The 26,010-nt window shown below is 56.5% G+C and overlaps 1 protein-coding gene across 2 annotated transcripts in view; it reads left to right on the top strand.

The window, feature by feature from the left end:
* Positions 1–4,667: 4,667 nt before the first annotated feature.
* RGS3 (regulator of G protein signaling 3) overlaps positions 4,668–26,010 on the top strand; it is a gene marked incomplete at its 5' end in the record, with an annotated part of 69,028 nt that continues 47,685 nt past the window's right edge. Inside the window, 13 exons of one of the 2 annotated variants that reach the window (XM_080630489.1) lie at positions 4,668–4,752; positions 9,158–9,208; positions 11,380–11,438; positions 12,070–12,164; positions 12,988–13,056; positions 13,799–13,859; positions 15,566–15,656; positions 16,282–16,349; positions 20,324–20,405; positions 20,973–21,078; positions 21,378–21,717; positions 22,170–22,209; positions 24,989–25,179. In XM_080630489.1, coding sequence (XP_080486615.1) covers positions 4,668–4,752; positions 9,158–9,208; positions 11,380–11,438; positions 12,070–12,164; positions 12,988–13,056; positions 13,799–13,859; positions 15,566–15,656; positions 16,282–16,349; positions 20,324–20,405; positions 20,973–21,078; positions 21,378–21,717; positions 22,170–22,209; positions 24,989–25,179 — 1,338 coding nt within the window. Of the gene's footprint in view, positions 4,753–9,157; positions 9,209–11,379; positions 11,439–12,069; positions 12,165–12,987; positions 13,057–13,798; positions 13,860–15,565; positions 15,657–16,281; positions 16,350–18,003; positions 18,058–20,323; positions 20,406–20,972; positions 21,079–21,377; positions 21,718–22,169; positions 22,210–24,988; positions 25,180–26,010 lie in introns of those variants that run through there. The other variant, XM_080630490.1, reaches the window with a different exon arrangement.

The following is a 26,010-nucleotide window of genomic DNA, read 5'->3' as shown; positions in this document are numbered from 1 at the left end:
GTGCTCTGGCTCTGCCTGTGCCGCAGGGCTTGTGTATCCCCTGCATCTTGATTAGGGCAGCAAAGCCACTGCTGCGCTGAGTGAGCAGCAATTACAGACTGAATCACTCCTTTGCTTGGGTTCCTTCTTCACCCCACTCTGAGCTCTGGGTCCCTGTGGTGGGGGCAGCTGGAGCCCCTTGGGCATCGCTGCTGAGAAGCTGAGCAGCAGGAGAGCAGCTCCATGGTGCTGACAGCTCTTACCCATGACTGTGCCTGGTGCCCCTTCCCCTGCGTGCAGGAGGCTGCAGCAGCACCGCATCCGTGGGGATGGATGTGGGTGCTTCCCTGAGCAGGACGGTGATTCTGGCAGCCCAGGCGGATTCAGCTCTGGGCCTGTTCTGCTCCACTGATCTCTGAGCTGCACATCATAGACTCATAGAATAGTCAGGGTTGGAAAGGACCTTAAGATCATCCAGTTCCAACCCCCCTGCCATGGGCAGGGACACCTCACACTAAACCATGGCACCCAAGCCTCTGTCCAACCTGGCCTTGAACACCGCCAGGGATGGAGCATTCACAACCTCCCTGGGCAACCCATTCCAGTGCCTCACCACCCTCACAGTAAAGAATTTCTTCCTTAGATCCAAGCTAAACTTCCCCTGTTTCAGTTTGAACCCGTTACCCCTTGTCCTGTCACTACAGTCCCTGATGAAGAGTCCATCCCCAGCATCCTTGTAGCCCCCCTTCAGACACTGGAAGCTGCTCTGAGGTCTCCACGCAGCTTCTCTTCTCCAGGCTGAACAGCCCCAACTTTCTCAGCCTGTCTCCATACAGGAGGTGCTCCAGCCCCTGATCATCCTTGTGGCCTCCTCCGGACTTGTTCCAACAGTTCCATGTCCTTTTGATGTTGAGGACACCAGAACTGCACACAATGCTCCAAGTGAGGTCTCAGGAGAGCAGAGCAGAGGGGCAGGATCACCTCCTTGGACCTGCTGGTCACACTCCTCTTGATGCAGCCCAGGATACGGTTGCTTTCTGGGCTGCGAGCGCACACTGCAGCCGGCTCATGTTCATTTTCTCATCGACCAACACTCCCAAGTCCTTCTCTGCAGGGCTGCTCTGAATCTCTTCTCTGCCCAACCTGTACCTGTGCCTGGGATTGCTCCGACCCAGGTGTAGGACCTTGCACTTGGCATGGTTAAACTTCATCAGGTTGGCATCAGCCCACCTCACAAGTGTGTCGAGGTCCCTCTGGATGGCATCCCTTCCCATCCACCTCACATCCTGCTGTGCTGTGTGAAGGAGGGAGCAGGGGGCACCTGGCTCCTTTCCACCATGGGGCAGGAGCTTTGCATGGGAGCTGCCAGCAGAGAGTCCTGCAAGGCCTCCACAGGCTCTGTGTACCTTAAGAGTCAAGTATAACTGTGATGGCATTAGCTGGCTGCCTGCGGGTTGTCAAGGTTAGGGCTGAGCACTGTGCGGGGCATTCAGCACAGAGCCATGCTTTTTGTCTGGAGGCCTTTGGAGACTTCCAGATCGTTATCTGTGTCTTCTCTGACACCCTGTGATTTATGGCAGAGGCACAAGAGGTGTCTGTTGGCAGGGATGGATTGGACTTTCCAGAGAGCATCCCTCTGTTGCTCACTCTGTCCCTTCTGTTGCTGCAGTTTCAGGCAGTTTTGCTGGTGTAAATTCAGCTGAACCAAACCTGTGCCCCTGCCAGAGAATGAGCCAAGCTCTGGGGGAAAAGGCAGCTTTTCTAGGAGCAAACAGCCTGTCCAAGCTGCTGCCTCTGCGCCAGGCCCCTTGGGCTAAGGGCTGTGTTGATGGAGCTGGGGGATGTTCTGGGGTACCTGGAGGCACTGAGCTCGGTGCTGTGTGTGCTGGCACACCCTCCCACAGTGACACATCCTGGCTTCAGAGGGCTCCATCTTGCACCAGAATCACAGGTCAGGCTCTCCTGCTTGCATGGATAGAGTGTGTTGGCACTCTATCCAACTCGCATCCAATCCTCACTCTATCCAGCTTACATCCATGGGCACACCATGGATGAGGGACACTGTTCTGCCCTCGCAGGGAGGATTCACCTGACACTCCACATCTCGGGCTGTGTTTGCACTGGGTCTGCATAAGGGCAATGTAAGACATTTGTGCTGCACTAACCCTGCTCTGCTCACTTCTGTGGGAGAAGCCCAGGCAGAAGTTTCTCGTCCTGAAGAGCTGCTGGGCCATGCTGGTTCCCCTGCTCTGCTCTGAAGGCCCCGTCTCTGGGTCTGTGCACTTCCCTCTCTATCACATGGGATCCCGTGGTGGTTTGATGGCTGTGGGCAAGGAGGGGCAGACTGGGGCCACTGTACCTGCGGTATCTGCAGGGTGCTGGCCCCAAGGGAGCCATCCAGATCCTCCTGGTGCGAGGCCTCCCTGCTGCCCTGGGTCCCAGCACATCAGCACAGTGTGGGCTGGAGCTGGAGCCTTGCAAGACTGTCCTGAGCACCCAGCAGTGGCAGGGCAGCATCTCCAGTGTCCTGGAAAGCTGCTTATGGACTAATGAAGCCCTGATGGGGCTGGTTGTCTATTTTAAATGCAATGAGGGTGCTGAGCAGAGCTTCTGAGGTGCACGCTCTGTGCGCCAAAGGGCCATGGCTGCAGCTCAGGTGTGTGCCAGGGGGACCGCCTGTGAGCATGGGTCTGTTCTGCTGTGACACTGGAGCTAGGGGATCTCCATCCCTCCTCTCCTGTCTGCACACAGGCAGGGCTGAGCAGTGGGGTGATGGTGGGGGGCAGATGTGCCCCGTTTGTGCAGAGCTGGCCAGGGAAGGCTCAGTGCAGGGGCCATGGCAGCAGGGCATGCAGGGCAAGGCTGGGGCAAGGTGCAGACCCTTCTGCAGAGCCTGTGATGTCCCCTGTGCACAGCTCCCCCTCCTGCTGTGTCTCATCGCCTCTTTCCTCTGGCAGGAACAGGGCACAGTCCCCAGTTGCTGGAGCTGGAGCATCTGCCCCTGGCGAAGGGGCGATGTGGGGCTGCACGATCCTCCCCACGGCAGCAGAGGGGAGGCGCGGGGAGCAGGAGGAAGATCAGCCACGCACGGGTGAAGGGGAAAGGTGAGTGATGGGGTGTGAGGGGGGCTCAGCCATGGCCAGGAGCGTGTGGAGGGGCAGCCATGGGGAGGATGGCAGGGGTGTGCATCCAGCACCCTGGATCTACAGGAGATTGTGTCCTTTTCCATCCCAGAGAGGTCAGTGTATTTAGTATTGCTCCAGCTGGATGCAGGCTGGGGAATGAAGCTGCCCTCACAGCGCTGACAGCAGCATCCACTGTCATGTCTGCTCAGTCTGTGCTGGGCTGCACCCCTGTCCCTCCAACCTTCACATGTCGGGGCTGAGCTCTCCCATTGCCCACCTCTGCCCAGGCCCATGGCAGTGGAGCTGTGAATCAGCCACTCCCACCCTGAAAGCCCCTGTGGGGCTGGTCCAGGCTCACCACAGCCCCCATGCTGCTGGGGACCCTGCAGCCTCACACCAGTGCCACAGGGATCCAGACTCATTGAGTGTGGTGCTTCCTACGGCATGAGGTGGTGCGGGAGCAGGTCCACCCTGCTGGGGACTGACGGAGATCAGCCCTGGGGGGTCCTGACGCTGTGGGGAGCAGCACTGCTTGGATTCGAGGGTGGGAAGCAGAGTGGGACAGCCCGGCCTTTGGGGAGGTCTCTATGATTCCCCCACCCTCCCGAGAGCTGGAGTTAGCTCCGGGTGCCTCCCAGTGAGCTGTGGTGCAGCACCTGGAGCTGGTGGGTGCATTGCCAGCTCCCAGGTGATGGAAGGAGCAGCTCTGGAGCCCTGCAGAGTGATCCCAAGAGCCTGGGGGCTGCGTGTCTTTGCCTGTTCAGATGGAGCCAGGAGGGAGCTGGGCTCTGCTCTCAAGGAACAAGGGATGGGACAAGAGGAACCGGCCTCAAGCTGCACCAGGGCAGGTTTAGATGGAGCTGAGGAACAATTCCTGCCCCAAAGGGTGCTCAGGCATTGGAACAGGCTGCCCAGGGCAGGGCTGCAGTCACCGTCCCTGCAAGGGTTCACACCCCGTGGAGACGAGGCCTCAGTGCCATGGGGCAGTGGTGGCCTTGGCAGGGCTGGGGAATGGTTGGACTGGATGAGCTTAAAGGGCTTTTCCAGCCTGGTTGATTCTGTGTCTCTGAGAGCCCAGCAGGCAGCCCATGCCCTGCCGTCTCTTTCTTAGCTCACCCCCTTTCCTTGCCTGCAGTAACCTCCACAGCGCTGTGAGTTCTGCTGTGGGACATGTGCTAGCATCCTCACGGCACCGACAGCCGCCGGGTTACTTCCATCCCGGCACGCCGCAGAGCGGGAGAAACGTGTCAAGGCTTCCCCTTTCCCGGAGCTCATTCCCGGGGCCTGGCCGTGGGCCGGTGCTGCCGTGGGGTGCTCGGGGAGCACAGGATGCTGCCCGCATCCCCACGCGCGCCTGTGGCTGGGGCTCGGCTCTGTTTGCTCAGGCAGGTGCGGTCCCTGTTCAAACCCGCGGGGCCAATGGGAGCGGCGCTGTCCCAACGGGCGGCGGTTGGACGCGTCCCATGGGATCCCGCTGCCGGTCCCTGCCTGCGGAGCGGCCGCCGGGCTCTCCGGGCTGGGCAGGGGCAGCTCCGGGTGCTGCCGGGTTAAAGGGGTCCCGCCATGGAGCCCGGGAGCATCCGCAGGGTCTCGCTCTGCACCCGCCGCGCTGCCCCCCTCGGAGCTTCTTTCTGCCTCAGCACGTTCGGTAAGGGACGAGCCTGCAGCCCGGAGCGGGGCTGCGAGCACGGGGGGAGCTGCAGCGGGTCATGGCCCAAGCTGTGTGTGAGGGATGGGCTGCAGCGCTGCTCCCTGCACGCACTGGCGCTGAGCTGGAGCGTGGCTCTGAGCGCGCAAAGCGGGGAGCGCCCTGAAGCCAAGCTGCGGGCGCTGAGGTGCGCGGCAGCAGCCGGAGGCCGGGCACCCAGCTCCTTCTGCCGCTCGGATGGGCAGGAGCTGCGGTTGCTCCGGGGCGGCTGCAGCTGCGGCCCTCACTAGGGCAGAGCCCCCGTTTCCTTTTGTGCTCCCTGTGGGTGTTTCTGTGGTTGCCTCAGTTTTGCTGCATGGGCCTGAAGAAGTGACTTGGCTCTGCAGGCTGGAGCTGGCTCGGCAGCAGTGGCCTGGCTGTTGCCTGTGGTGCGTGATGGCTCTTCAGAAGGTGGGTGCCCTTCCCAGTGCCACTGTTTAAGCAGCAGTTTTCTTTCAAAGCTTCTGCTTGTGCTAGTGAGCAGGGCAGGTGGCTGTGCAGTGTGTGCTGTCAGAGGGGGAGCCAGGGGGGTTACCTGAGCAGAGCGGGGTGTCCCTTCCCAGGGCAGCCAGGGATGCTGCTCCTTCCCCCTTTTGGCTTGGGAGCATCCATCTGCTGAAGACAGCCCAGCCTGGGAGCTGAAACCCTCCTGTCTTTGTCTGTAGGACTTCGTCATGCCAAATAATGTGAGTTTTGTGGTGCCTCTTGGTTCTGTAACAAAGTCCAGGCCAAGCATCATCTCTGCAGCTGCAGTTCCCTTCGTGGGCTGACCATCCCAGGGAGGTGTGGTGGTGTGTCCCTGGAGCAGGAGAGCAGTGGCGGGGCAAGGCCAACGCTGCCCTCTCCATGTGTGTGACCAAAGAGGGGGCCTTCAAAAGGGCCAGTGCCAGGGCCCGAGGCTGTTGATGGTGATCTGGGGATGCTCTGCTTTGTGCCCATGGGGACCTTCAGTCCCAGCAGTTCTCTGACAGTGCTTTGTGTGGACACTGATGGTTCTTGGCTGTGCCAGCCAGAGCAACACCTGTACTTTTCCTATAATACACCAAAAAAGCATTTCAGGAGCAGAACCCCAAATTCTCTGTTTGTCAGAGATCATCAGTAAGGAGCAGCTTTTCCTGCCTGTCAGGGCTGCTCCCAAAGGAGAACATTCACGTGTTCCCTCCCTGAGCCTTGCCAACTTCTCTCGTGGGTGGGAATGTTTGATTACCATCTTGTGCTTGTTCATATTGTGCTGGTTTCCCCCTGTTCTTGTGCCAGCTTTGTTCATCAGCTTGAATTGCCTCTCCCAGCCCTGTGGGGCCCAGATGGATGGTGGCCTGGGCACCCTCTCTCTGTGATGGGGTGTGCAGCCCGGAGCTGTGTGTGAGTCCTGTTGTGAGGCAAGCTGTCTGCTCTGCTGTCTCCCTCTGGCCTTTCCCTGCACCTATTTCCAGTTATATGAATCTTTACCGAACACTGGTGGCCTGGACAAGCTGTGTCAGGGCCTCTCTGCTGAAGCTCTTTCCCTTAGTTCATGTTAGGGATGTATCCAAAGAGATAAACCCAGAGGATAATGTTTCTCTGAGCCTCTGGTCTTGAAGCAAGGTGGAGATGCAGCCCAAGAGCTTGCCTTCATTTGGTTTGTGTTGCTGCCCAGCCAGGTCTGGAGGAAGGTCACTGCTCTGTGCATCTGAGAACATGCAACTGCTCTGTCCAAGCGCAGGCACTGGTGCAGCGGATCCCTTCTGCCGGCTCAGGCTGGGTCAGCTCTTTCCATCAGCAGCTTCCGGCTCTGATCCCAGCCCCATCCAAGCACTGGAAGTTTTACAAAGCCAGTGGGTGCTTCCCTGGCATGAGCAGGCTGGGACCTCTTTGGGGCAGAAGGGCTGGCTGGGGTGTTCTGGGATGTGTGATTTGTCCCTTCATGTGCTTTGGAGACATTTGGGAGCAAATGCATTAAGAGAGAAATGTCATCTGTTCCTCCACATCCCTTCTGCTAGGGGACAATTTGTGGAGAAGGCAAAACTGCCTGTTTTCTCCCAGCTCTGTGGTGCTGGTGTAGCCTGCAAGACAGGGGTCATGGGCGCTGTCACAGAATCCCAGCCTGGTTTGGGCTGGAAGGGACCTTAAAGCTCCTCCAGCTCCAACCCCTGCCACGGGCAGGGACCCCTTCCACTGGAGCAGCTTGCTCCAAGCCCCTGTGTCCAACCTGGCCTTGAACACTGCCAGGGATGGGGCAGCCACAGCTTCTCTGGGCACCCTGGGCCAGCGCCTCAGCACCCTCACAGGGAAGAGCTTCTGCCTAAGAGCTCATCTCAGTCTCCCCTCGGGCAGGTTCAAGCCATTCCCCTTGGCCTGTCCCTGCACCAGAAGCAGCAGTCCTGCACACGGTGCACGAGGCCGTGGTTCTGTGTGACCTGATCCCTCGCTGTGCCTCATGAGCTAACCCAGGAGCTGAGCACCCCCAGCCCTCCCCAGGCCAGTGCTGGGTTCAGAGCCTCCTGCCCTGAAGAACCAGCACAAAAGCTTCCTTTCTCCTCCCTGGGGCCCATTACCCTGGGCAGACTCCTCGTCATGCTTGGTTGGTCGGGGGCATTTTGCTCCCATGTTGTAATGGTTGTTCCATGCTAATAGTGGAGCAGCGAGAGGGTTCCCACAGAGCCAGAGATCCAGAGATAGCAGAGGGGTTACGGTCACGGTCCAGGAGGCTGGGGTGGCAGTGAAACAGGGGTCAGTGTTCTCACCGCTCCACATCGGTGTTAGCTGCAGTAGAGCTCTCCTGACCTACCCTGCCTGATGCTTGTCCTTTCTCACCTTGCTGTCACTCGTATATAACTGCACATGAGGATGTGCATTTCCACATGTGCACACACACGGACACAAAGGTGAGCTGAGAGAGATTTAAAATGTTCATTTTTTTTTGAGTGAAAAAGGAGTTTTTTGGTTGTTTCAGGTTGAACAATCCCAGGAGTTATATCCCCCCCCCCCCGGCAAGCCAGGTCCTTGGGCATTTGTTTTGCAAACTGGGGTTTAATTTGCAAGCTGCTTAGATGTCTGTAAATGATGTTTCCTTGTTTGTTGTGTTGTGTAAGCTGGAAAACAAGTGAAAAGGGGATATCTTGCTTTGGGCTAAATGAAACGTTGCGCTGACAATGCTTTTGATGTTTTAATCCTCCAGCAGCGTTGGGAATGATTTAGTTTGGGGTTGGTTGAGAGCAGTTATGCAGATTTCGTGGTGGCCTTGGCAGAGCTGGTGTAAAGGTTGGACTTGATGATCTTAAAGGTGTTTTCCAACCTGGTTGATCCTATGATTCCAGACCCTGCATCACCCTTAACATCTGCACATCCCATCCAGGCTGCAGGCGGCAACTCCCAGGGATCCTCTTGGGAATTCAAAGCCCTCTGTGCCATGGAGTCTCACCCAGACCCTGGCAATGCCATCAGCTGAGTCTTTGTGCCAGTCCGAGCATTGCGGATGGAGTTTAGGGCTGATGCAGGGTTGCTGGAGCATGGGAAGGCCGATGTGTTCCTGTTGGGAAGCTGGCAGAGCAGAGCAGAGCTGCTGCCCTGGGCCTGTGCCCATGCTCAGTGGGGGTTACACGTGGGGCTCTCCCAGAGCTGGCACAGGGCTAGGACTGCTCTGGTTTTCAATGCTGGGAATCAGTTGCTGGCAAACAGGTCCAGGCAGTGCTGGAAAAGCACAAACTGCAGCTCCAGATGAGAGGTGGGAGCTCAGGGTCCTGGCAGGGGCATTTCAACAGGCAGTGGGAGCTGCAGGTGGGATTTGGAGCTGTGCAAAGCCTGGGCTTTATTCTTGGCTCTGCTGTGAGCAGTTGTGGATGCTGCATAGGCTGTGCTGTCACTGCGTCCTTTCTGCTTGATAGTGCCAGTGGAAAGGAACTGTTGCTGGATGTGACAGGCGGGAAGGGATTCTTAAGGCTTTCCCATTTCCCAAAGCCATCCTGGACAGATGGGGGAAGCAGCAGGGCAAGCAGGGGGCAGGTCCTGCAGCAGTGGATGGACAAAACCAGGTTAGTGCCATGGCGCAGGCTGCCCCGGCAGGCCCTGTGCTGGTGTGCTCCTGCCACCAAAGGCACCACTTGTCCTTGTCCTTTGTCCAGGCTGTCTGCAGCTTGGCCCGCCGTCACCTTCTGCAGGGTTGGCAGCCTCTTGCCCACCAGCAGCTCACGGGAGGGGCAAAGGGGAAGTTGAATCTGGGCTGGGGGCAGGATTTGAGCATCTGCACCTCTCTGTTCAGGGCTAATCCACCCCATGGCGACTGTTTCATCCCGGTGCTCCCACTTCCCTGCTGCCATGGGCTCTTGTCTCCTGCCATCAGTTTGCTGTGTGTTGAGAAAACCCTGTCCTCTCCTCTCCTTTCCTCTAGGCCAGCTGAAGCTGTCCATCGAGGTGCAGAACCGCGTCCTGGTGCTGCACAGTGAGTATGAACATGGGGCGCATGGCAAGGTGGCCCCAGAGCCAGGGTGGGCAAGTGATGGGGGCAGCACTGCCATGCCCTTGCTTCAAGCTCTTTGGAGCTTCATGGCAGCTATGGGGAACAGCTGTGGCAGAGTGGCAGGACTGGGAGCTCTCTGATGTAGAGGCCAATGTGAAATTTCTGGAGACCATTTCTGGGTGTGTTTTGCATCTGCTCACATAAATTGTTTTTCTTGAGCTCCATGTGAAGAGAAAAAAGTCAAACATCATTTGGAAAAGAAAATCTGAAATGCTTTATCTCCACTAAAATGTCTTTTACATTGGCCAAAACCATTTTCCAGGGTTTTCAATTCATTCCGTCACCTCCAAATGGTGCTTTTTTAACACCACCAATATTTCTTCAACAAGAGTATTTCCCTTGGTCCAGGTTGGAGTTGCTGTCTCTCATCTCCCAGTGGGAACAAGAGATGCTTCTCTCTCCCTGGGGACTCAGGCCTGGCCACCACTGCTGGGTACCGGTGCAGGTGAGCGATGCAGCTCTTGGGACACCGACTCCATCACAGCCATGAGACAGGTCCCAGGGAACTGCATCGCTGCAGCTTTCATGGTGTTCAGTAGAAAGGCCAACAAGTGTGTCAGGACTAGCTCTGTTCTGTAAGAAAACCCTTTCTGGAGACCCTTGGAGAGCCCCTTGGGGTTGCTCCTGCAGTGAAGGATGTGCATGTCCCGGTCTCCTGGCACAGAGCTCTTTCTACCAGGGGCTCATCAGGGCTTTGTGGTAAGTAAATGGTTAAAGAATCAAGGAAGAAGCCTTGAAAAGGCTGTAAAAAACTCTTCAAAAAGAGTTTAAAGTGCTCAGAGTGAAAATTCCCTCCCTGAGCAGAGAGCAGGCTTGTGCTGCCCTGGGCTTGGACTCTGGAGGGTGAACCGGGAAAGCAGGGCCCTGGGGCTCCCAGTGCTCTTAGGGGTGGCCGTGCTTTGCGGGGGAAGCACCCCCATGCCAGAGACCTTCACAGCAGGGCAGGAGGGGATGGAAAAGGCGTTCTCTTGATCAACATCCCACCTTACAGCCCAGCCTCACCCTGCCTGGCTGTGGTGGAATGGGGGCAGAGGATGGCCCGAGCCTGGTGGGGCTGTAGGACTGGGTGAGCCACAGGAGCTTGCTGCCCTGTTCTGGCTGTGCAGGCAGGCTTTGGGAGGAACCACCAGCAGGATAATGTGCTGTGTGGTTTGTTTGGGGTTTTTCTCCACACTCTGTGTGGTTCTGAGGGTCTGGCACAGGCTTTACCCCAAATCCTTCCATCTGGAGCAGCCCCAGTGTGAGCTGAGTGCGAGGCACTTGTTCTGATGCTGTCTGCAAAAGAGGGTCTGGGAAAAGGGAAATGGTCCTGCAAAGAGGCCAAGGAGGCTCAAGGAGTGGGACCTGACACCCTGTACCTGCTGGCTGCTCAGGGTACTCAGGGTTTGCAGGAGGAGGCTGGTGATGTGGGGGGATGTCTTTTTCGTTCTCCATCACAACATCCTTAAACCCAAAGGAGGAAGCTCTCGGTGCAGCCTGTCTGGAACCTTACAAACTGCTTCATGAAGCACCGGGGGTCTTGCAGAACCTCTTTGCCCCTGTGCACTGGGGTTTCTGTTGGGCTGAGCATGTTTATGAGGAGCACTTATCTGTCTCTGACAGAGGCAAAGTCACTGCTGCCTTGCTGGGCTTTTTAGGAGAGAGCTTTGTGTTATTCCAGCACCCCATCCTGGGCAATCCAGACTCTGCTGCACACCCATTGCCTCCAGCCATGTGGCTGGAAGCACAGGGCTCTTGACCTGCTGAGGCTGCCCTCAGGATGTGCCTGTTGGTATGAACTTGCTGGTGCACTTGGCTCTGGGGCAGGGGGCCCAGGGCTGTGTGAGGTCAGGCAAGCGAGATGCAATTTGCCATTCAGACACTGAGCTGCATCTGCCACCGACCTCCCCCACAGGCACTTGTCTTTGCAGCAGGGGTATGGTAAAGAAAACCCAAACCCTTCACGTGTCCGTGGGTGCCCAGTGAGAGCAGGCTGCTGCGGAGGTGTGTGCAGCATCCTGGGGGGTAGGAGCTGGGTTCAGCCCCGCATGAAGGGAGCACCCCGTGGTGCTTCGCTGCGGCTTTGGGCCATGACCATTCTGTTTCCTTTCCAGTCATGGAAGCAAAAGGTCTGATGGGAAAGGAGCACCAGCCGTGCGACTCCTACGTGAAGGTGGGTTCTGCTCAGGCTTTGCTCTGCGAGCTTCATGCTTTCTTGGGATCTTGTGGTTGGCTTCTCCAAGCATGCTCTGGCCGGCCTCTCCCTTCCCTTTCCCATGCTGTCCTGCCCTGGCCAAGCACCCACAGCATGCATGGAGGTGGCTGGTCTCTTGCCCAGTGCTGGAGGGCTCATGGCTTTTGTTGGCACGGTGTCTGCATGGAGCCAGAAAAGCAGAGGGCAGGACCCTGCTGAGGGCTCTGTCAGTCGTTGTAGGAGCATCCCACTGGTGGGGATAGGAGTGTGGCCAGCACAGGGTGGCTCTGGGCTCTCCTGGAGGTCCCCTTGGCAGGCTGCCCCAGGGCTGTGCACAGTGCAGCAAGCATCTGCCCTGCGAGGGGGCTGCAAGGCAGAGACCAGCCAGCACCACTCGTGTGCACCAGTCCTTGCTTCTTCTGCTCTTTTCCTGCCCTCCGCTGCCCCGAGGAGCTCTGTAATGCAAGTGCTGGACACCAGAGAGTGATCTAATCCACTGTTAGCACAGGCTCAGCTGGAGCTTTGAGGCTCAGCTGCCCATGGCTGTGGCTGTGCTGTGCCAGGGCTGGCTTTAGGAGCACTGACACGCTGCTTGTTTCCCTCACCAAAGATGTCCATCGTGCCAGATGCTGGCTGGAGGAGCAGGCAGAAGACAAAGACTGTGCCAGAGAGCAAGAACCCTGTCTTCCATGAGCACTTTCTCTTGTGAGTATGAGAGGGCAGAGGCAGCTCTGGTCCGTCCATTACTGTGTTCATGTGGAGGACCACGTGGCTGTTGTCCTGGGGCACCCTCTTGAAGCTAAACCCCATGTTTGTTGTGCATTAAGAGCCATAACAAACACGGGTCATGCATGAGCAGATCTGCTGCTGAGATGAGCAGTGACAGACATTGTTCTGCTGGGTTTTTATAGCTGAAACGCCTTGAACTTTTGGGCAGAGCTTGGTGAAGGCTCACAGAGCTGTCAGCACCCAGCATGGCAGCAGTGCTCTGCACGCTTGGACTCTCTTGCTGGGCAGGAGCTGAGCAAACACACTCCATTTCCTACACCTTGCACCTGCAGTACCATGAGCATTGGGAAGAATGAAGAAGGTAAAAGGATTTCCTATAGCTACAGCATGTCTCTGCATGGGGATGGAGCTGTTTTGGTAGAGCTTGGCATTGCTCAGTAACCAGTCTTTGTCAGACCGCTGTCACCACGCAGCATCGTGAACTGTGGCTGGTTCCTTGCATTTACCCTTTGGTGTTGGATGTGCGTCTTTCTGCAATGTTGTTTTTCCCCTTAAACAACCTGAAGGGTGTCCCCAGCGCCTGCCCCGGAGGGGTCACATCCCTTTGCAGTTGGCTGTCAGGAATGAGAAAATTGGTGGAACAGTGGCTTGTTTGAGGAGGTTGACGTTTGGGGTGATGCTGCAATGGGAGTGCAGGGAATGGAGAAGACCCGGCTGAGGAGGGTGAGGGGACCCTGGCTGCGAGGGGAAGATCATGCAGTGTCATCAGCTCATGGGCTGTCCCCTTTGCTTGTTACAGCCCAGTGCAAGAGGAGGATGAGCAGAAACGTCTCCTTGTCACAGTCTGGAACAGAGAGAGAAACTCCAGGTAAGGGGCTGCCAGCCTGCCGCAAAACCTCTTTCAAATGGGGCTGGCACGGCAGTGAACCTGCCCACCCCCGTGTGAGCTCCTCCAGTGCCATGGGCCTCGAGGGCTGGCCCTGACATCAGGGCTGCCCACAGGAAGGCTGCAGGATGGTGAGGCAGGGGCCTGAGCAGTGGGGCTGGGACTGCTGGTGGAACACCCAGCCAGGGTCATCCTCATGGGCAGCCTGTGCTGGTGAGCACCTCAACACTGCAGGCTGGTGGAGAGGAAACCCTGCCCTTGTGCTCTGTTGGCTTTGCTGCTGTGTGGTAGCCGTCAGCTGCACCAGCGATTAGAGCTCCTGCAGCCACTTGTGCCTACACTGCAGGCTAAAGTCAAGTGGCTGGAGCCTGGCTGTGTGCTGAGGACCTTCCCTACCTCTGAGGGCAATGCAGTGAGGAGGAGATCCCAGCAGCAAAGGGTCTGGCACTTTGCAGGCCATGCTGCCTGCTCAGCCGAGCTCCTGCCAGCATTGGGTAGGCTGGAGGGGACCAGGATGCTGAGCCCAGCTCCTGCTGCAGCTCAGCCATGTGGTTACACTGTGCTTGCTCAAAGCATGGGCAGGGAGGCACATCCCGGTCACTGCCCGGCTCCTGGACTGGGCAGTTTGGGATGGGTATGGGCTCCCTGCAAAGGGATGCTCTGGGGAGCTGGTGCCTGGGGAGTTCTCACAAGTGCGTGCTGATGGTCTGTGCCTCTCCTGCAGGCAGAGCGAACTCATCGGCTGCATGAGCTTTGGTGTGAAGTCCCTCCTGAGCATGGACAAGGTACCCCAGTGCCAGAGCGCAGCGTGTGGGTCTGGGGTCTGACTCTCTCAGGTTGGTGGGTGGATGTGGTGCGTCCTTGGGGCAGGAGCAGGCTGCTCCCACTTTGGACAAAAAGGTGCCCACTGAGCTCCCTGGTCCCGTTCCCAGGTCGTGCCACTGTGAGCCTGATGCTGGTGTGACTGCTGGAGGCAGGGGCAGGGAGGCTGTGAGAGGGGGGATCCTAGGGCAGGGCACTGTCACTTCCACCTGTAGGGACACGCAGAGTAGCAGCAATTGGGGGTGCAGAGCAGTGGCCCCAGTGAGTGCTGCCTGCTGGGGGGACAGGAGATGGGGTCAGCCTCGCTCAGTCTGGCACGTGTCACATCAGGCATATCCTGAGCGGTGGCCAAGTGGGTGCAATGGTGGGGACATGCTCCTCTGAGGAGGATTGTGCCTGATTCCCTGCACCAGCAGCCAAGGCTTCACCAGTGGAGGAGGTGGTGGTGGGCAGGGGGCAGATGCAGAGGTCTCGGGCTGTTCCTGGAGGCAGTGGTGCTGCCAGGATGTCTCCATGCCAGGATCCATGTCCCCAGTGCTGCGGGTTTAGTCACAGTGCTGCTGCCCCAGCCTGGCTGCTGCTTGGTAATACAGCTTTCACATCAGCTGGCTTTGCTCTCGGGGAGAGCCCCGCGGGGCTGCTGCTGGGAATGACTCTGCTGATCCACTCAGACACGGAAATGTATCATCCTGGCTGCCACCGGGCAGAGATTCCATCCCTGGTCATGTCCTCTGCACATCAGAGTTCTGGGCAGCCCGAAGGGTTTCGTGCAGGTGTTAATACATCCCCTGAAGTGTGGAAATTCACTCCCTAGCAAGAGGTTAAAAAGAAGCAATTTGTGGCAATGACCTGAGAAAAGGGTAAGAGGCAGCTTGAGCATGGCCTCCTCTGAACGGTGGACTAGTGAGATGCAGCTTTCTTATAACAGTGAAGATAATGAGGCTCTGAGCTGCAGCTCTCCTATGGAGGGGCCTCTGGTCGTATTTGACCTCCCCAGAGATGTCCCTTCCTCCTCAGATTGTGGCAGCGAGTTCCACAGTGTCAGTGTGCAGAGAGGACAGAGTGTTTGTGTGCATAGCACCCGTGCACAGCACCCTGCTCTCATGGGTGGGAGGAGGATGCTGGGGCATGTGGTCCTTCTGAGACCTCCGCAGGGGCTGAGATGAGCTGGCCCTGACTCCTGGGTGCTGCATAATGCTGCTGGGTACCTCCCCTTTCCTCAGTTTCATAGAATCATCATAGAATCCCAGCCTGGTTTGTGTTGGAAGGGACCTTAAAGCTCATCCAGCTCCAACCCCTGCCACGGGCAGGGACCCCTTCCACTGGAGCAGCTTGCTCCAAGCCCCTGTGTCCAACCTGGCCTTGAACACTGCCAGGGATGGGGCAGCCACAGCTTCTCTGGGCACCCTGGGCCAGCGCCTCAGCACCCTCACAGGGAAGAGCTTCTGCCTAAGAGCTCAGCTCAGTCTCCCCTCTGGCAGGTTAAAGCCATTCCCCTTGGCCTGTCCCTACAGGCCCTTGTCCAAAGCCCCTCTCCAGGTCTCTTGTAGCACCTTTAGGTATCAGAAGACTGTTACAAGGTCTCCCTGGAGCCTCCTCTTCTCCAAGGCAAGAAAAGAATAGGGGTGAGTATCTGCCCTTTCATCAGCAGCTTCTTTCCTCCCCCCAGCAGATCAGTGGCTGGTACCATCTCCTCGGGGAGGAGCTGGGCAGGACCAAGCACCTGAAGGTGGCCATGCGGTGGCTGAAGCAGAGCAGAGGTGCGTTCCCCCAGCTGGGATGTCCCATGTTGTTCTGGCATGGTTTGGAAGAGGACTCAATCCTCATGGCATGGAGCAGCCCCCAGCCCCAGAGCACCCTCTCCCCCATGGGCAGCCCTGTGAGGCTCAGTGGGCCCTGGGACCCCAAAAGACTGGCATGGGCAGATCCTGGCTGGTTCAGCAGGCTCTGCACAGGCACTGAGCTTTCCCCTTCAGCCCTTGCTCCTGCTCACTGGGGCTCTGTGGGGACCCCAGCACTGCAGCCACTTTTCTTCTTGCTTGGCCTTCCATCGTGCTGATCCTGCCTCTCAGACTTGGGGCTGAGGCCCATGGCCAGACTATTTGGCTTCTGGGGTCTGTGCAGGATGGTGGGGAGCCTGTTCTCCTGCTTTGGTCTTGCTGCACTGCCAGGGTGTGTGGAGGAGGCCAGGCTGGCACAGAGCAGAGGCAGGAGTGCCTGTCCTACATGTACAGCCACACCACAGCTGCTACCATGCAGGGCTACCCCAGCCTGGAGATGTGCCCATGACGTGTAAAGATCTTGTGTAGAGTGTGTAGATGCAGTGTGGAATTGTCAGATGTGTGCTGTTGGGCTGAAATGGCTGTTCCCTGGTTTTTTTTTAAGAGCCCATGCTGGGAAGTCAAAGTGCAGCACAGGAAAGCCAGGACGATGTGACCATGGAGCAGCTGAAGGTAGGTATGACAGGGCTGTGACCCACCAGGGCTGTGAAGGCATGGGGTAGGGAGCTTGCTGGCAGCAAAGCCTGCATGGATGGGTGGCAAATGAGCCAAGAGCCAGAGCGTTAGTGAGGGTGATGCTGAGGTGGGAGCTGTGGGAGTCTCCCTGTAGACACTGGCTTTTATAAGGAGTTAGTTATCCCAGTGGAGGTGGAAGCGGGTGATGTGGGTAGTTACCCTACACTCACTCTCATTCCCATACAGGGACCTCCTGTTTTTTCACTCTGTTGCCATAAAGACAAAGCAGCAGCCATTGACTGGGAGCGATGGGAACTGGGAGCAGTGGGGACAGGGCTGGCCGGCTGCCTGTCACCTGGCCGGCTCTGTGTCTCCGTGGACGGGTGTATCTGCTCCTCTTCTCCTTTCAGGCCTGCTTGCTCTGGGAAGGGAAAGGCCCATGGTGGGGCCTTGGTGATTTATAGGAAGGCAAGGATAGGAAATGGGAACACAAACACATGGCTTGCATCGGAAACTGGGCTCGGCCGGCCCCGTGATTTATCTGTGCCGAATTCCGCTTTGCTGCCTCCCTCAGCTGCATTTTCAGTTACTTGCTTTAAAGCGTAGGATTGAGCAAGACAAACAAAGCCAGCGCCCCTCTCCTCCCTTCCTCCCCGGCAGCGCCACGGCTTGGGAGATGGTGGCTGGGAAGGAAGAATGATCCCATCCAGCTCCAGCCTGGCGGTGCGGCCGCTGGGACAATGCACCCGGAGCAGCCCCGGGCAGCACCCCCTGGGAGTGCTGGGGCTCCTTGTGCTCCCTCCCCAGCCCCTGGCCCTGCCAGCCCAGGGAGCCCAGGGTCTGCTTTCCCTTGAGCCTTTCCTCTCATTCCCATCCCCATGTCTGGGTGGGGAAGCTGCTTTCATCTCCACTGCAAACCCACCTCCGTGGGGCTGTGCTGCAAGGCCGGCGGTCAGGGCTGTGCAGTGCAGACTCACCAAGTCCTGCTTTGTGCCCTGCTGCTGCCTGTGTGAAGAGTTCATCTTTAACTCCGATATTACACCATGGGTGCAAGTCAACTGACCTCTCTGCTTCCCCCTCCGTGACTCGGTGAGCACAAAGCATCAGGATGTGCCTGTCCTCTGGGTCTGTGCTTTCAAAACAAACTCTGCTTTTGCTTTTCCCCTTTAAACCTTCTCTTATCCTGACGCCTGTAAACGAGCACAGCTCCTCTCTTTAGTGCAGCAAAGCTCACAGAGCCTGTGAAACGCTGCTCAAACATCCTCCAAGTGTTTGTGAGAGCGTTGCAATAACAAAGTGCTCCGTGCGGCTGAAGAATGCTGTGGAAACAAAAGCCCCATCAACAGAGCAGGGACTAGGGAATACTCAATAGTTGACAGGAATCTTAATATAAAACTCTCTCTCTTCCTTGTCAGTTAGGGTTTTCAGGAAGCCCTCTGGCTTATCGTCAAGCGGCATACAGCACAGACAGGGGCTGGGGAGGTGAAAGGTGGCTTCCTGCCATTCTTCTCTGGAGCTGGGTTCCCATGGGCGGTCATGCCAGTTTGACTGTGGTTTGTTCCACACTCGTGCGATACGAGGAGCTCGGGATCACGCCTGCTCCAGGGGACTGGATTTTCATGGGCTAACGGCGAGTTGAGGGTTTCCAGCCATGAACCGCTTCAATGGACTCTGCAAGGTGTGCTCAGAGCGGAGATACAGGCAGGTCTGTGTCTCCCATGGGAAGAAATCCGTATGCCAGCATGAGCGTGTGTGCAAGGCTTGGCAAAGTTTAGGAGTGTCTGTGGGCTTTCTGTGGGAATAGTAATTCCTGGGCTGCGTGTGCTGATTCCAGTGTTGGTTTGCTGCTGTTATAGTTTGTAAGTTATAATATCGGGAACACATGGAACACATCCTCAGGTGGGTGTCTCTGCTGATGCTGCAGTGTGTAAATGGGGACAGATGGGGAGCATTTACTGTGTAATGTGAGGGTAACGGGGGATTGGAACTAGATGATCTTAAGGTCCTTTCCAACCCTAACTACTCTATGATTCTATGATGGTGGAAGCGTTGAGCTGCGAGGTGTTGTCTCAATTCACCAGTCATAGAGGCAAGGCAGGCACGGCTGCAGCCAGGTCTCTGCCAGGCTGCTACTATAGCTCTTCAAACTTGTCTTAGTGTGGATGTATTTGGGAATCGAGTGTTGCTTGAAGCTGGACTTGCTTTAGGAGGAGCAGATTGCTGTGAATGCTGGTGGAAGCTGTCCTAGACCTGCACAGTGGGCAATGCCTGGTGCTGGTTTTCTTGCACAGGTCCCAGTCTCCTGCACTTGAGAACACAGTTTTTCCTCCATGGTCTGGACTGGCGCTCCTAGCTGATGGTCACCTTTTCTCTGCATTGCTGTGCTGATCTTTCATGCTGTGCTAAAGCTGCTGTGGGGACAGTGTATCCTGGGCATTGCACAAAGAACCAGCTGCACTAAGAATGCCCACTTCTTGTTGGGGCCGTAGTGACCATCTGATGCCGAAGGGCTGCTCTGCTTTGTATTAATGCCAACAGACTGTGATTTGTGTTGTAAACCTCCCCAGTTCTCTCTTTTGGCAATTTCTTCTGCATTTAGTGACAAAGTTATGGCTACAGAGACCCCCGTGGTGTTGGAGTCTCTCTCCACCTTTCCCCTTACCTTCCAGCTTATGTCAGATGTTCATGTTATTTCTGTGCACAGCAGCAAAAATGGGCATTCAGTTCCTTGTAATGGCCATGGTGCTGGGAGCTGAGGAAAGGGAACCATCAGCAGTGAGGAGCTCCTATTCAGCCCCACAGGGAAGTGTCCACTGGTGGTGGACAAGAGGCAGCAGCTCAGGGAGAAGGAGCAGGAGCCCTCTTGTTGTGGGGAAGCTTTGGGCTGGGAGGTGCCTGTGGAGTCTCCATGGTGGGAGAGAGGCTGAGCTGGCTCCTGAGGTGGTAACGCAGCACTCACCTCCCTGTGCCTCGTGTTTGGGATGTGAGGTTGGTTTGAAGGTGCAGAGCCACAAGCAGCCTCCTCCCTGTTTGAGAATCCAGCAAACTCCAGAGAAGAGCACTCAGTGTGGGGAGCCTGGACCCATTTTATATCCTGCCGGGGAAAGAGTTTTACCTTCTGAAGGTAAAACAAGCAATCAAGCAGGGACGAGGTGCAGGGAAATGGAAGCTCCTTGCATTTGCCCTCCTGTGGTAAAGGAGCGAGGAGCCAGCTCCCTTCGTGGAGCTTCTCCTGAATTCTTCATCTTCTCTCTGGCTGTTTGTTCGCAAAATAATAGAGGTCAGATGTTGGCGTTTTCTTTTCCCTGTCGGTAAAACAAGGATCCTGACAAATGTCTTGGGGGATAATCAGGCATTTACAGGAACCGTCCTGCTGAGCTGCTGCTGGGAGCCAGCATCACAAAATAAATATCATTGTAGTAATGAGCTCAATGGCTCTTGAATCAGGAGGAGAAGCGAACTGAAATCAACAGCATCCATCCTCTCCAGGCTCAGTGAGAGAAAACATCCACAGCCCATGGGGTGCTGGGCACAGAGCCTATTCCAGCACGGACGCCGGTGCCCATCCGTGGGGCAGAGGAGTGCTGCTATTTCTGGAAATGGAATGTTTCAGTGTCTTGTGTAGAGAAGCCGTGTTGGAAACCAGCGTCAGAGCCAGGCTGCCAGGTTCCCCTTCTGAATGGCTTGTCAGACCTTTCCTTACCCTCGCAGGAGTCTGGAGCGGAGACTTGTGTACGCTCCATCAGCACGTATTGTGCACCGTTCTGTTGCTCCCCAGCTCCATTCTGCATTGCTTTTAGCACCCTTCCCACCCTGTTGGGTGCAGCAGGGAAGACCCACTGTCTGTGGGGCTCACGGGGTGACGTGGTCACTGTGGCAGCCCCTCGGGCAGGGTGCGGGTGAGGAGGGTGCTCACTGACTGCACACAGTGGCTATCTCAGACCTGACGGTGACTCCGGTGTCTCTTTCAGATCACGATCCCTCGAGGGAGCGATGGGTTTGGCTTCACCATCTGCTGTGACTCCCCTGTCCGTGTGCAGGCAGTGGACTCGGGTAAGAGAGCAGGTCACTTTGTCCCTCTTGATGTGAAGGATGACTGCTGCTGTTTCGCTTCCTGGAGCTGTGATTCAGAAGCTCCAGTGCCTTGCAGGACCCCAGTTACCCCCAAGAAACTTCACTTTGTGAATTCTCTGGTGCCTCTGATGTGGTCAGAGGCCACTGGGTTAGTGCTGGGTCACTGTTTTGGCAGTGTTTGCAGTCATTTGCAGAGATTTTGCTCCCTCTCCAACCTGAGAATTGTCTGGTTGGGAAACCTATGGAAAGCATCTATGGGGGGGGTGTCAGATGGAGGCACAGAGGGGAGCAGGGTCGTGGGAGCCTCCCCTTGGTGTGGATCTGCAGGATGCACTTGGTGTCTCTGTTGTGCCCTGGTGCTCCCACTGCACACCAGGAAACATGGGAAGTTCATGCAATAGCTCTGAGAGAGCGTTTATGACTTTGTCCCAGGCACTGAGTGTGTTTGCCCATTGGAAGGTGAAGCTCCAGGCTGGCTGACCCCACTTCAAATGTGGGTGTTTAAGGAAACAGTGGGTGACTGGCATTTGTCTCTTCTCTCTGTAGGTGGCCCAGCAGAAAAGGCAGGTCTGCAGCAGCTTGACACGGTGCTGCAGCTGAATGAGCAGCCTGTGGAGCACTGGAAGTGTGTAGAGCTGGCACACGAAATCCGGTGAGTATTCCCCCAAAGCATCGCTGCAGGGCTGTGGGAGAGGTGGTTTGAGAGTAGTGCGCTGCCACTCAGAGCTCCAGGGCAGGCAGCAGGAGCTTTGAGTGGGAAGGAGCTCGGAGGGATGCAGGAGACTGGGAAAGGATTCTTGTAGTAGAAGAAGGGGCACAGGGGCTGGGAAGGGCAGGACAGGGGCCAGAGGCATTAGGGGGAGGAAGGACTGCAGGGCTCGTGGTTGAGTGATGCGGAGGCGTCGCTCCCTACGACTCCATCCCTGACTTGCCCTGTGCCATCCCTTCCAGGAACTGTCCCACTGAGATCATCCTGCTGGTGTGGCGGCTGGTGCCCCAGGTGAGGTCGGGACATGAGGGCATGATCCGCAGATCATCCTGCAAGTCTGCCTACGACCTCCAGTCACCACCCAACAAGCGGGAGAAGAACAGCACCGTGCCCCCGCGGCCCGAGCAGCGCCGGAGCTGCCACATCCTGTACGATGGCAGCGATGGGCTGGTGCTGAACAGCTGGGAGAGGTACACGGAGCTCGGCAAGCGGGGCCAGAGCACCCTGCCAGCCCTGTCCAGGGTGCCCTCTGCTGCAGACCAGAACTACATCATCTTAGCCCCTGTGAACCCTGGGAGCCAGGTAGGGCTGCTCTCCAGCCCCGTGCTCAAGCTAGTGCATGTGGCTGTTGGCTGTGCTTGCTGCATCCTCTCCTGCTTTAGTCTTATTGAGCATCATCTCTAGATGTTTCTAGAGCACGTGTTATTTTTACAAGCCAGACCTGTGTCCCTCAGTGGAGCTTTCCCTATGTTCCTAAACCACTTACACCACAACTGCAGAATGGTGAATGACCTGCAGCCTCCTCTCAGGACTCACACAGGGGATGAGGATATGGGAAGTGTTTCCACTGCATAGACCACAGTGCAAGCCAGTGCTCTCCTGTCCTGCTGGCAACAGGACAAACGTGATTTTCACCTCTCTGGAGTGCTTTGGCATTGCTGGGTTTGTCATGCTGACATTTGCAATTGATTGTTGTCAAGTCTACCTCAAGCCTACTTCAGGTGACTGTGTCCTTCCTGGGTTGTGTCTTACAGCTGCTGAGACCTGTCTATCAAGAGAACAATGAGACTGTGGGTAAGTTGCTGATGTGCTGAAAACACTGCTTAGAGCACCCAGCAGAGCTAAACTTGGTCTTTCTAGTGCTACTGAAGCCTTGCCTGGGGCTTTTGGGTAGGATCATCTTCCCACTCTGGGTTAGAGAGAAAAGCAAGAGCCCTGCCCCAGGCCCAGAGCTGAGCACGGTGTCACAGCCTTGTGTGTGGTGAGAAGCTCTCTTTCCATCAGGGGTATGACGGAAGCAATGAAGCGTGGCAGTGTTCAGTGTTGCTGTTGTGGCTGTTCCCCAGCTGTGTCCCTGGGCCCATCCATGATGCGTTTCCCTTCTCATGCATGATGCCTTGCTGGGGATGCCAATACTGTGGCCTCTGCTTTGATGTTCACTTTATTGCTAAGGCAGCGAGGATGGCGGTGACTCAGATTTGTACAAACAATAGGGCAGGTTGATGTGCCAGGTCTGGGGAATGCTCATTTCCTGCCTGCTGCAGGTCTCTGCAGTCTCTGGATCAGCTCTTTTCGAAACCCCTTTGAAACATAAACTCATTTCCTGCAACACGTTTGCTGGGTCTTGCTGGAGAACCAGGTATGGTTGGGCTTGAGGGATGAGGAGTGTGGCAGGGCTGGGGACTGCAGGAATCCTGCTCCATGCAGAACCACTTGTTTCCTGCTCAAACCTGGGAGCTTTGGAAGGCTGTGCTTGCACCCTGGTGTGTTGGGATGAGCTGCATGTCTGCAGAAGAGCTGAGTTCCTAGGCTTGATCTTCCAGGGATGTCTTTACCTCAGCTAGAAAACTCTGTACTGCCTGTAAAGATGGGACAGTGTCCACTGAAGGCAAAGTGTGGGGCTGGTAAAGGCATGATGGGGATGTTGGGGAGTAGGAGGGAGCAGTGAGTCCAAGCCCACTTTGGGTGCTCCAAGCCTTGGAGCTCTGTGGCAGGAGTATTCCCATAGCTCAGCTGCAGGGAACGTTCTGTACTATGGATAATTGCAGCTCCCTCCTGCTCTTGGTGGATGCTGCGAAAAGATGAGCTGGACCATGGGGACTTGTTCTTACAGCAGGGTGGAATTTGAGAAACTCGGCTGCTTCCCATAACACATTTTAGTGATGGTTTTCAGTGTATTTAATGTTAAGTCTTCAGAGGGAGGGATGCATTAGTTACCCTGAGCAGTGATTACGAGCTGGCCACCAGTCCCACAGTGACAGGAGCTGACACTTGGCGCAGGCTGGATCTGTGTTTGCCAGTGTGCAGAAAACAGGACTTCTGCAGGTGAATTCCTCTGATAAAATGAGGTGATTTGGGGCTAAGAGGAAAAGTCGATCCTGCATTCCCAGCCAGATTGTGTCTGTCCTGGGTTGAGCTCTCTTTCATGCTTTGATTTCACCTGCCAGTGCAATCAGGACAAAGGGAAAAGAGAAAATGTCAGGGTTGTTGCACTTAGAGGTGGAAACAACCTTTTAGGTCACCAGGGCCACCCCGCTGCCGAGGCAGGCTCTTAGAGCAAGCAGTAAACAGCAGGTTTGTGTTGCCAGCAGAGCACGGGCTGGCTCTGCTGGTGCTTATCTGAAAGTAAATGTGCTATTTCCTAATACTTAATGGAATATGTAATGTTGGGTAGGTTCGTTTATTTGCTTTGGACGAGACCTTATCTGCTCTGAGCCATGGTCAGAAGTGTTTTGGCTCGTTTCTGCCTGGGAAGGTTGTGGGTATCTGCTCAGTGCAGAGGCAGGAGCTACTGTGCAGAAAGCTGCTGTGCAGGGAGCAGAGCCCTCCGGGGCTGGGGGGCTGGGGGGGGGATGTAGGGCTCAGGGGTCTCTGCTGGGCACCCCTCTAGCAGGGGCTGCAGGAGGGTTTGCTGGGCTGCACCCCCACAGCGTGAGCAGCAGCTCAGGGAGGGGATCCTGCCCCTCTGCTGTGCTCTGGGGAGACCCCCCCTGCAGCCCTGATCCAGCTCTGGGGCAGCAGCACAAGAGGGACGTGGAGCTGCTGGAGCGAGTGCAGAGAAGGCCATGGAGATGCTGCGAGGGCTGGAGCAGCTCTGCTCTGGAGCCAGGCTGAGAGAGCTGGGCTGGGGCAGCCTGGAGAAGAGAAGGCTCCTGAAGGGGAGACCTGAGAGCAGCTCCAGTGCCTAAAGGGGCTGCAGGAAAGCTGGAGAGGGGCTTGGGACAAGGGCCTGTAGGGACAGGCCAAGGGGAATGGCTTTAACCTGCCAGAGGGGAGCCTGAGATGAGCTCTTAGGCAGAAGCTCTTCCCTGTGAGGGTGCTGAGGCGCTGGCACAGGGTGCCCAGAGAAGCTGTGGCTGCCCCATCCCTGGCAGTGTTCAAGGCCAGGTTGGACACAGGGGCTTGGAGCAAGCTGCTCCAGTGGAAGGTGTCCCTGCCCGTGGCAGGGGTTGGAGCTGGAGGAGCTTTCAGGTCCCTTCCAGCACAAACCAGGCTGGGATTCTGTGTCTTCCTTGGGGTTTCATTTGCACACAAACAGAGGTGTGTGTGCTGCTGGTGTGATGCAGTTAAGTCCTTGGTCCAACAGGCGAGTAGCTCTGGAGCAGAAATGTCCAGGGAGATGTCCGTTTGCATTAGGAGAAGTGAGGTCAGTGCTGTTATTTCATGGATCCCTGGGAAACTTTGACAGCAGTATGATGGATGTCCCTGCAGCTCTGGGCTCCAGCTCTTCCCCTCAGGCTCTGCGTGCCCTCCTGCAGCCTGTGGGAGCAGGCAGCGAGCTGGCAGCGTGCAGCAGCTCTGCAGGAGCAATCCCCTGAGCCTGGGTTTCTCTGCGCTTCCTCTGTCGCTCCAGGAAATGCATGTAAAGGGAAATCACACCCGGGCTCCGGCAGAAAATCCAGGCTCATGAAGACTGTGCAGACGATGAAGAGCTACGGGAACTACCAGAACTGCACCATAGTGAGGCCACACATCCCGCACTCCAGCTACGGCACCTACGTGACGCTGGCTCCCAAAGTGCTGGTGTTCCCCATCTTTGTGCAGGTAAGGGCAGCTGAAGTGTGGTGGTATGGATCTGATGCACGTGGTTCTTGCTGCTGGAGGTGGGTGCAGGCTGCCATGCAAAGTGGATTTGTTTCCTAGCAGTGTATCCCATGAAAGCATGGATCCCCTCTGGTGCTGGCTCTACTTAGCACCTGGGTACATTCTCAAAGGGAATTGTGTCCTGCGATTCTCTGTTGGAGATTTTTCCCTTTTCAGCTTTCAGATCTGGTCCTTGGGTGCTTGCTTGAGTCAGGAGAAGGTATTTGAGCTTCTGGGCTTCAGCCACCAATTTCACATTGTTCCATGGGTTCTATGTTCTGTTCATAACTGTGTGCAGACAAAGGTTCTCTTGGTTTAGCTGGTGGCCAGCGCTAAAATCCCAGACAAGGATCCAGAGCAAAATGGCTTGACAGAGGATGTTCTCACTCCCCAGTTCATGCATGCTTTTCGTCAGACTTGGCCCTGAATTTGGTGGAAGCAGCTCTAACTCCATCTGTGTCTTACACTTTGTCCCCCATATGGCCAGAACCCCAGAGAACCTCATCCAATCTGGTATGTTTAAGTATGTTACTGCTGAGTCCCTGTGGAGAACCATTAGTCCTCCCCTGCAAGAGGCAGTAGCAGCGTCATGTCAGCTCATGGTGGTGATTAACTGAAACCCATGATCCGTGTTGTCCATCACTCCAGCCTGAGCCAGACCCGGGGGTAAACGTGGGGCTGGGCTGGTGCTGGGGGGTAGCCTTATGCTCATCTCCATCCTCCCCAACAGCACCTGCGTGGCTGTTCACATTAGCACCAGTGTGTCCACCAGCCCTGGCTGTGTGCACAGTT

The sequence above is a fragment of the Psittacula echo genome (genome assembly GCF_963264785.1).
Source record: "Psittacula echo genome assembly, chromosome: 16".
Taxonomy (NCBI): domain Eukaryota; kingdom Metazoa; phylum Chordata; class Aves; order Psittaciformes; family Psittacidae; genus Psittacula; species Psittacula echo.
Note: the sequence above shows the minus strand (reverse complement) of the source record. Positions and strands in the feature narration are given on the sequence as shown.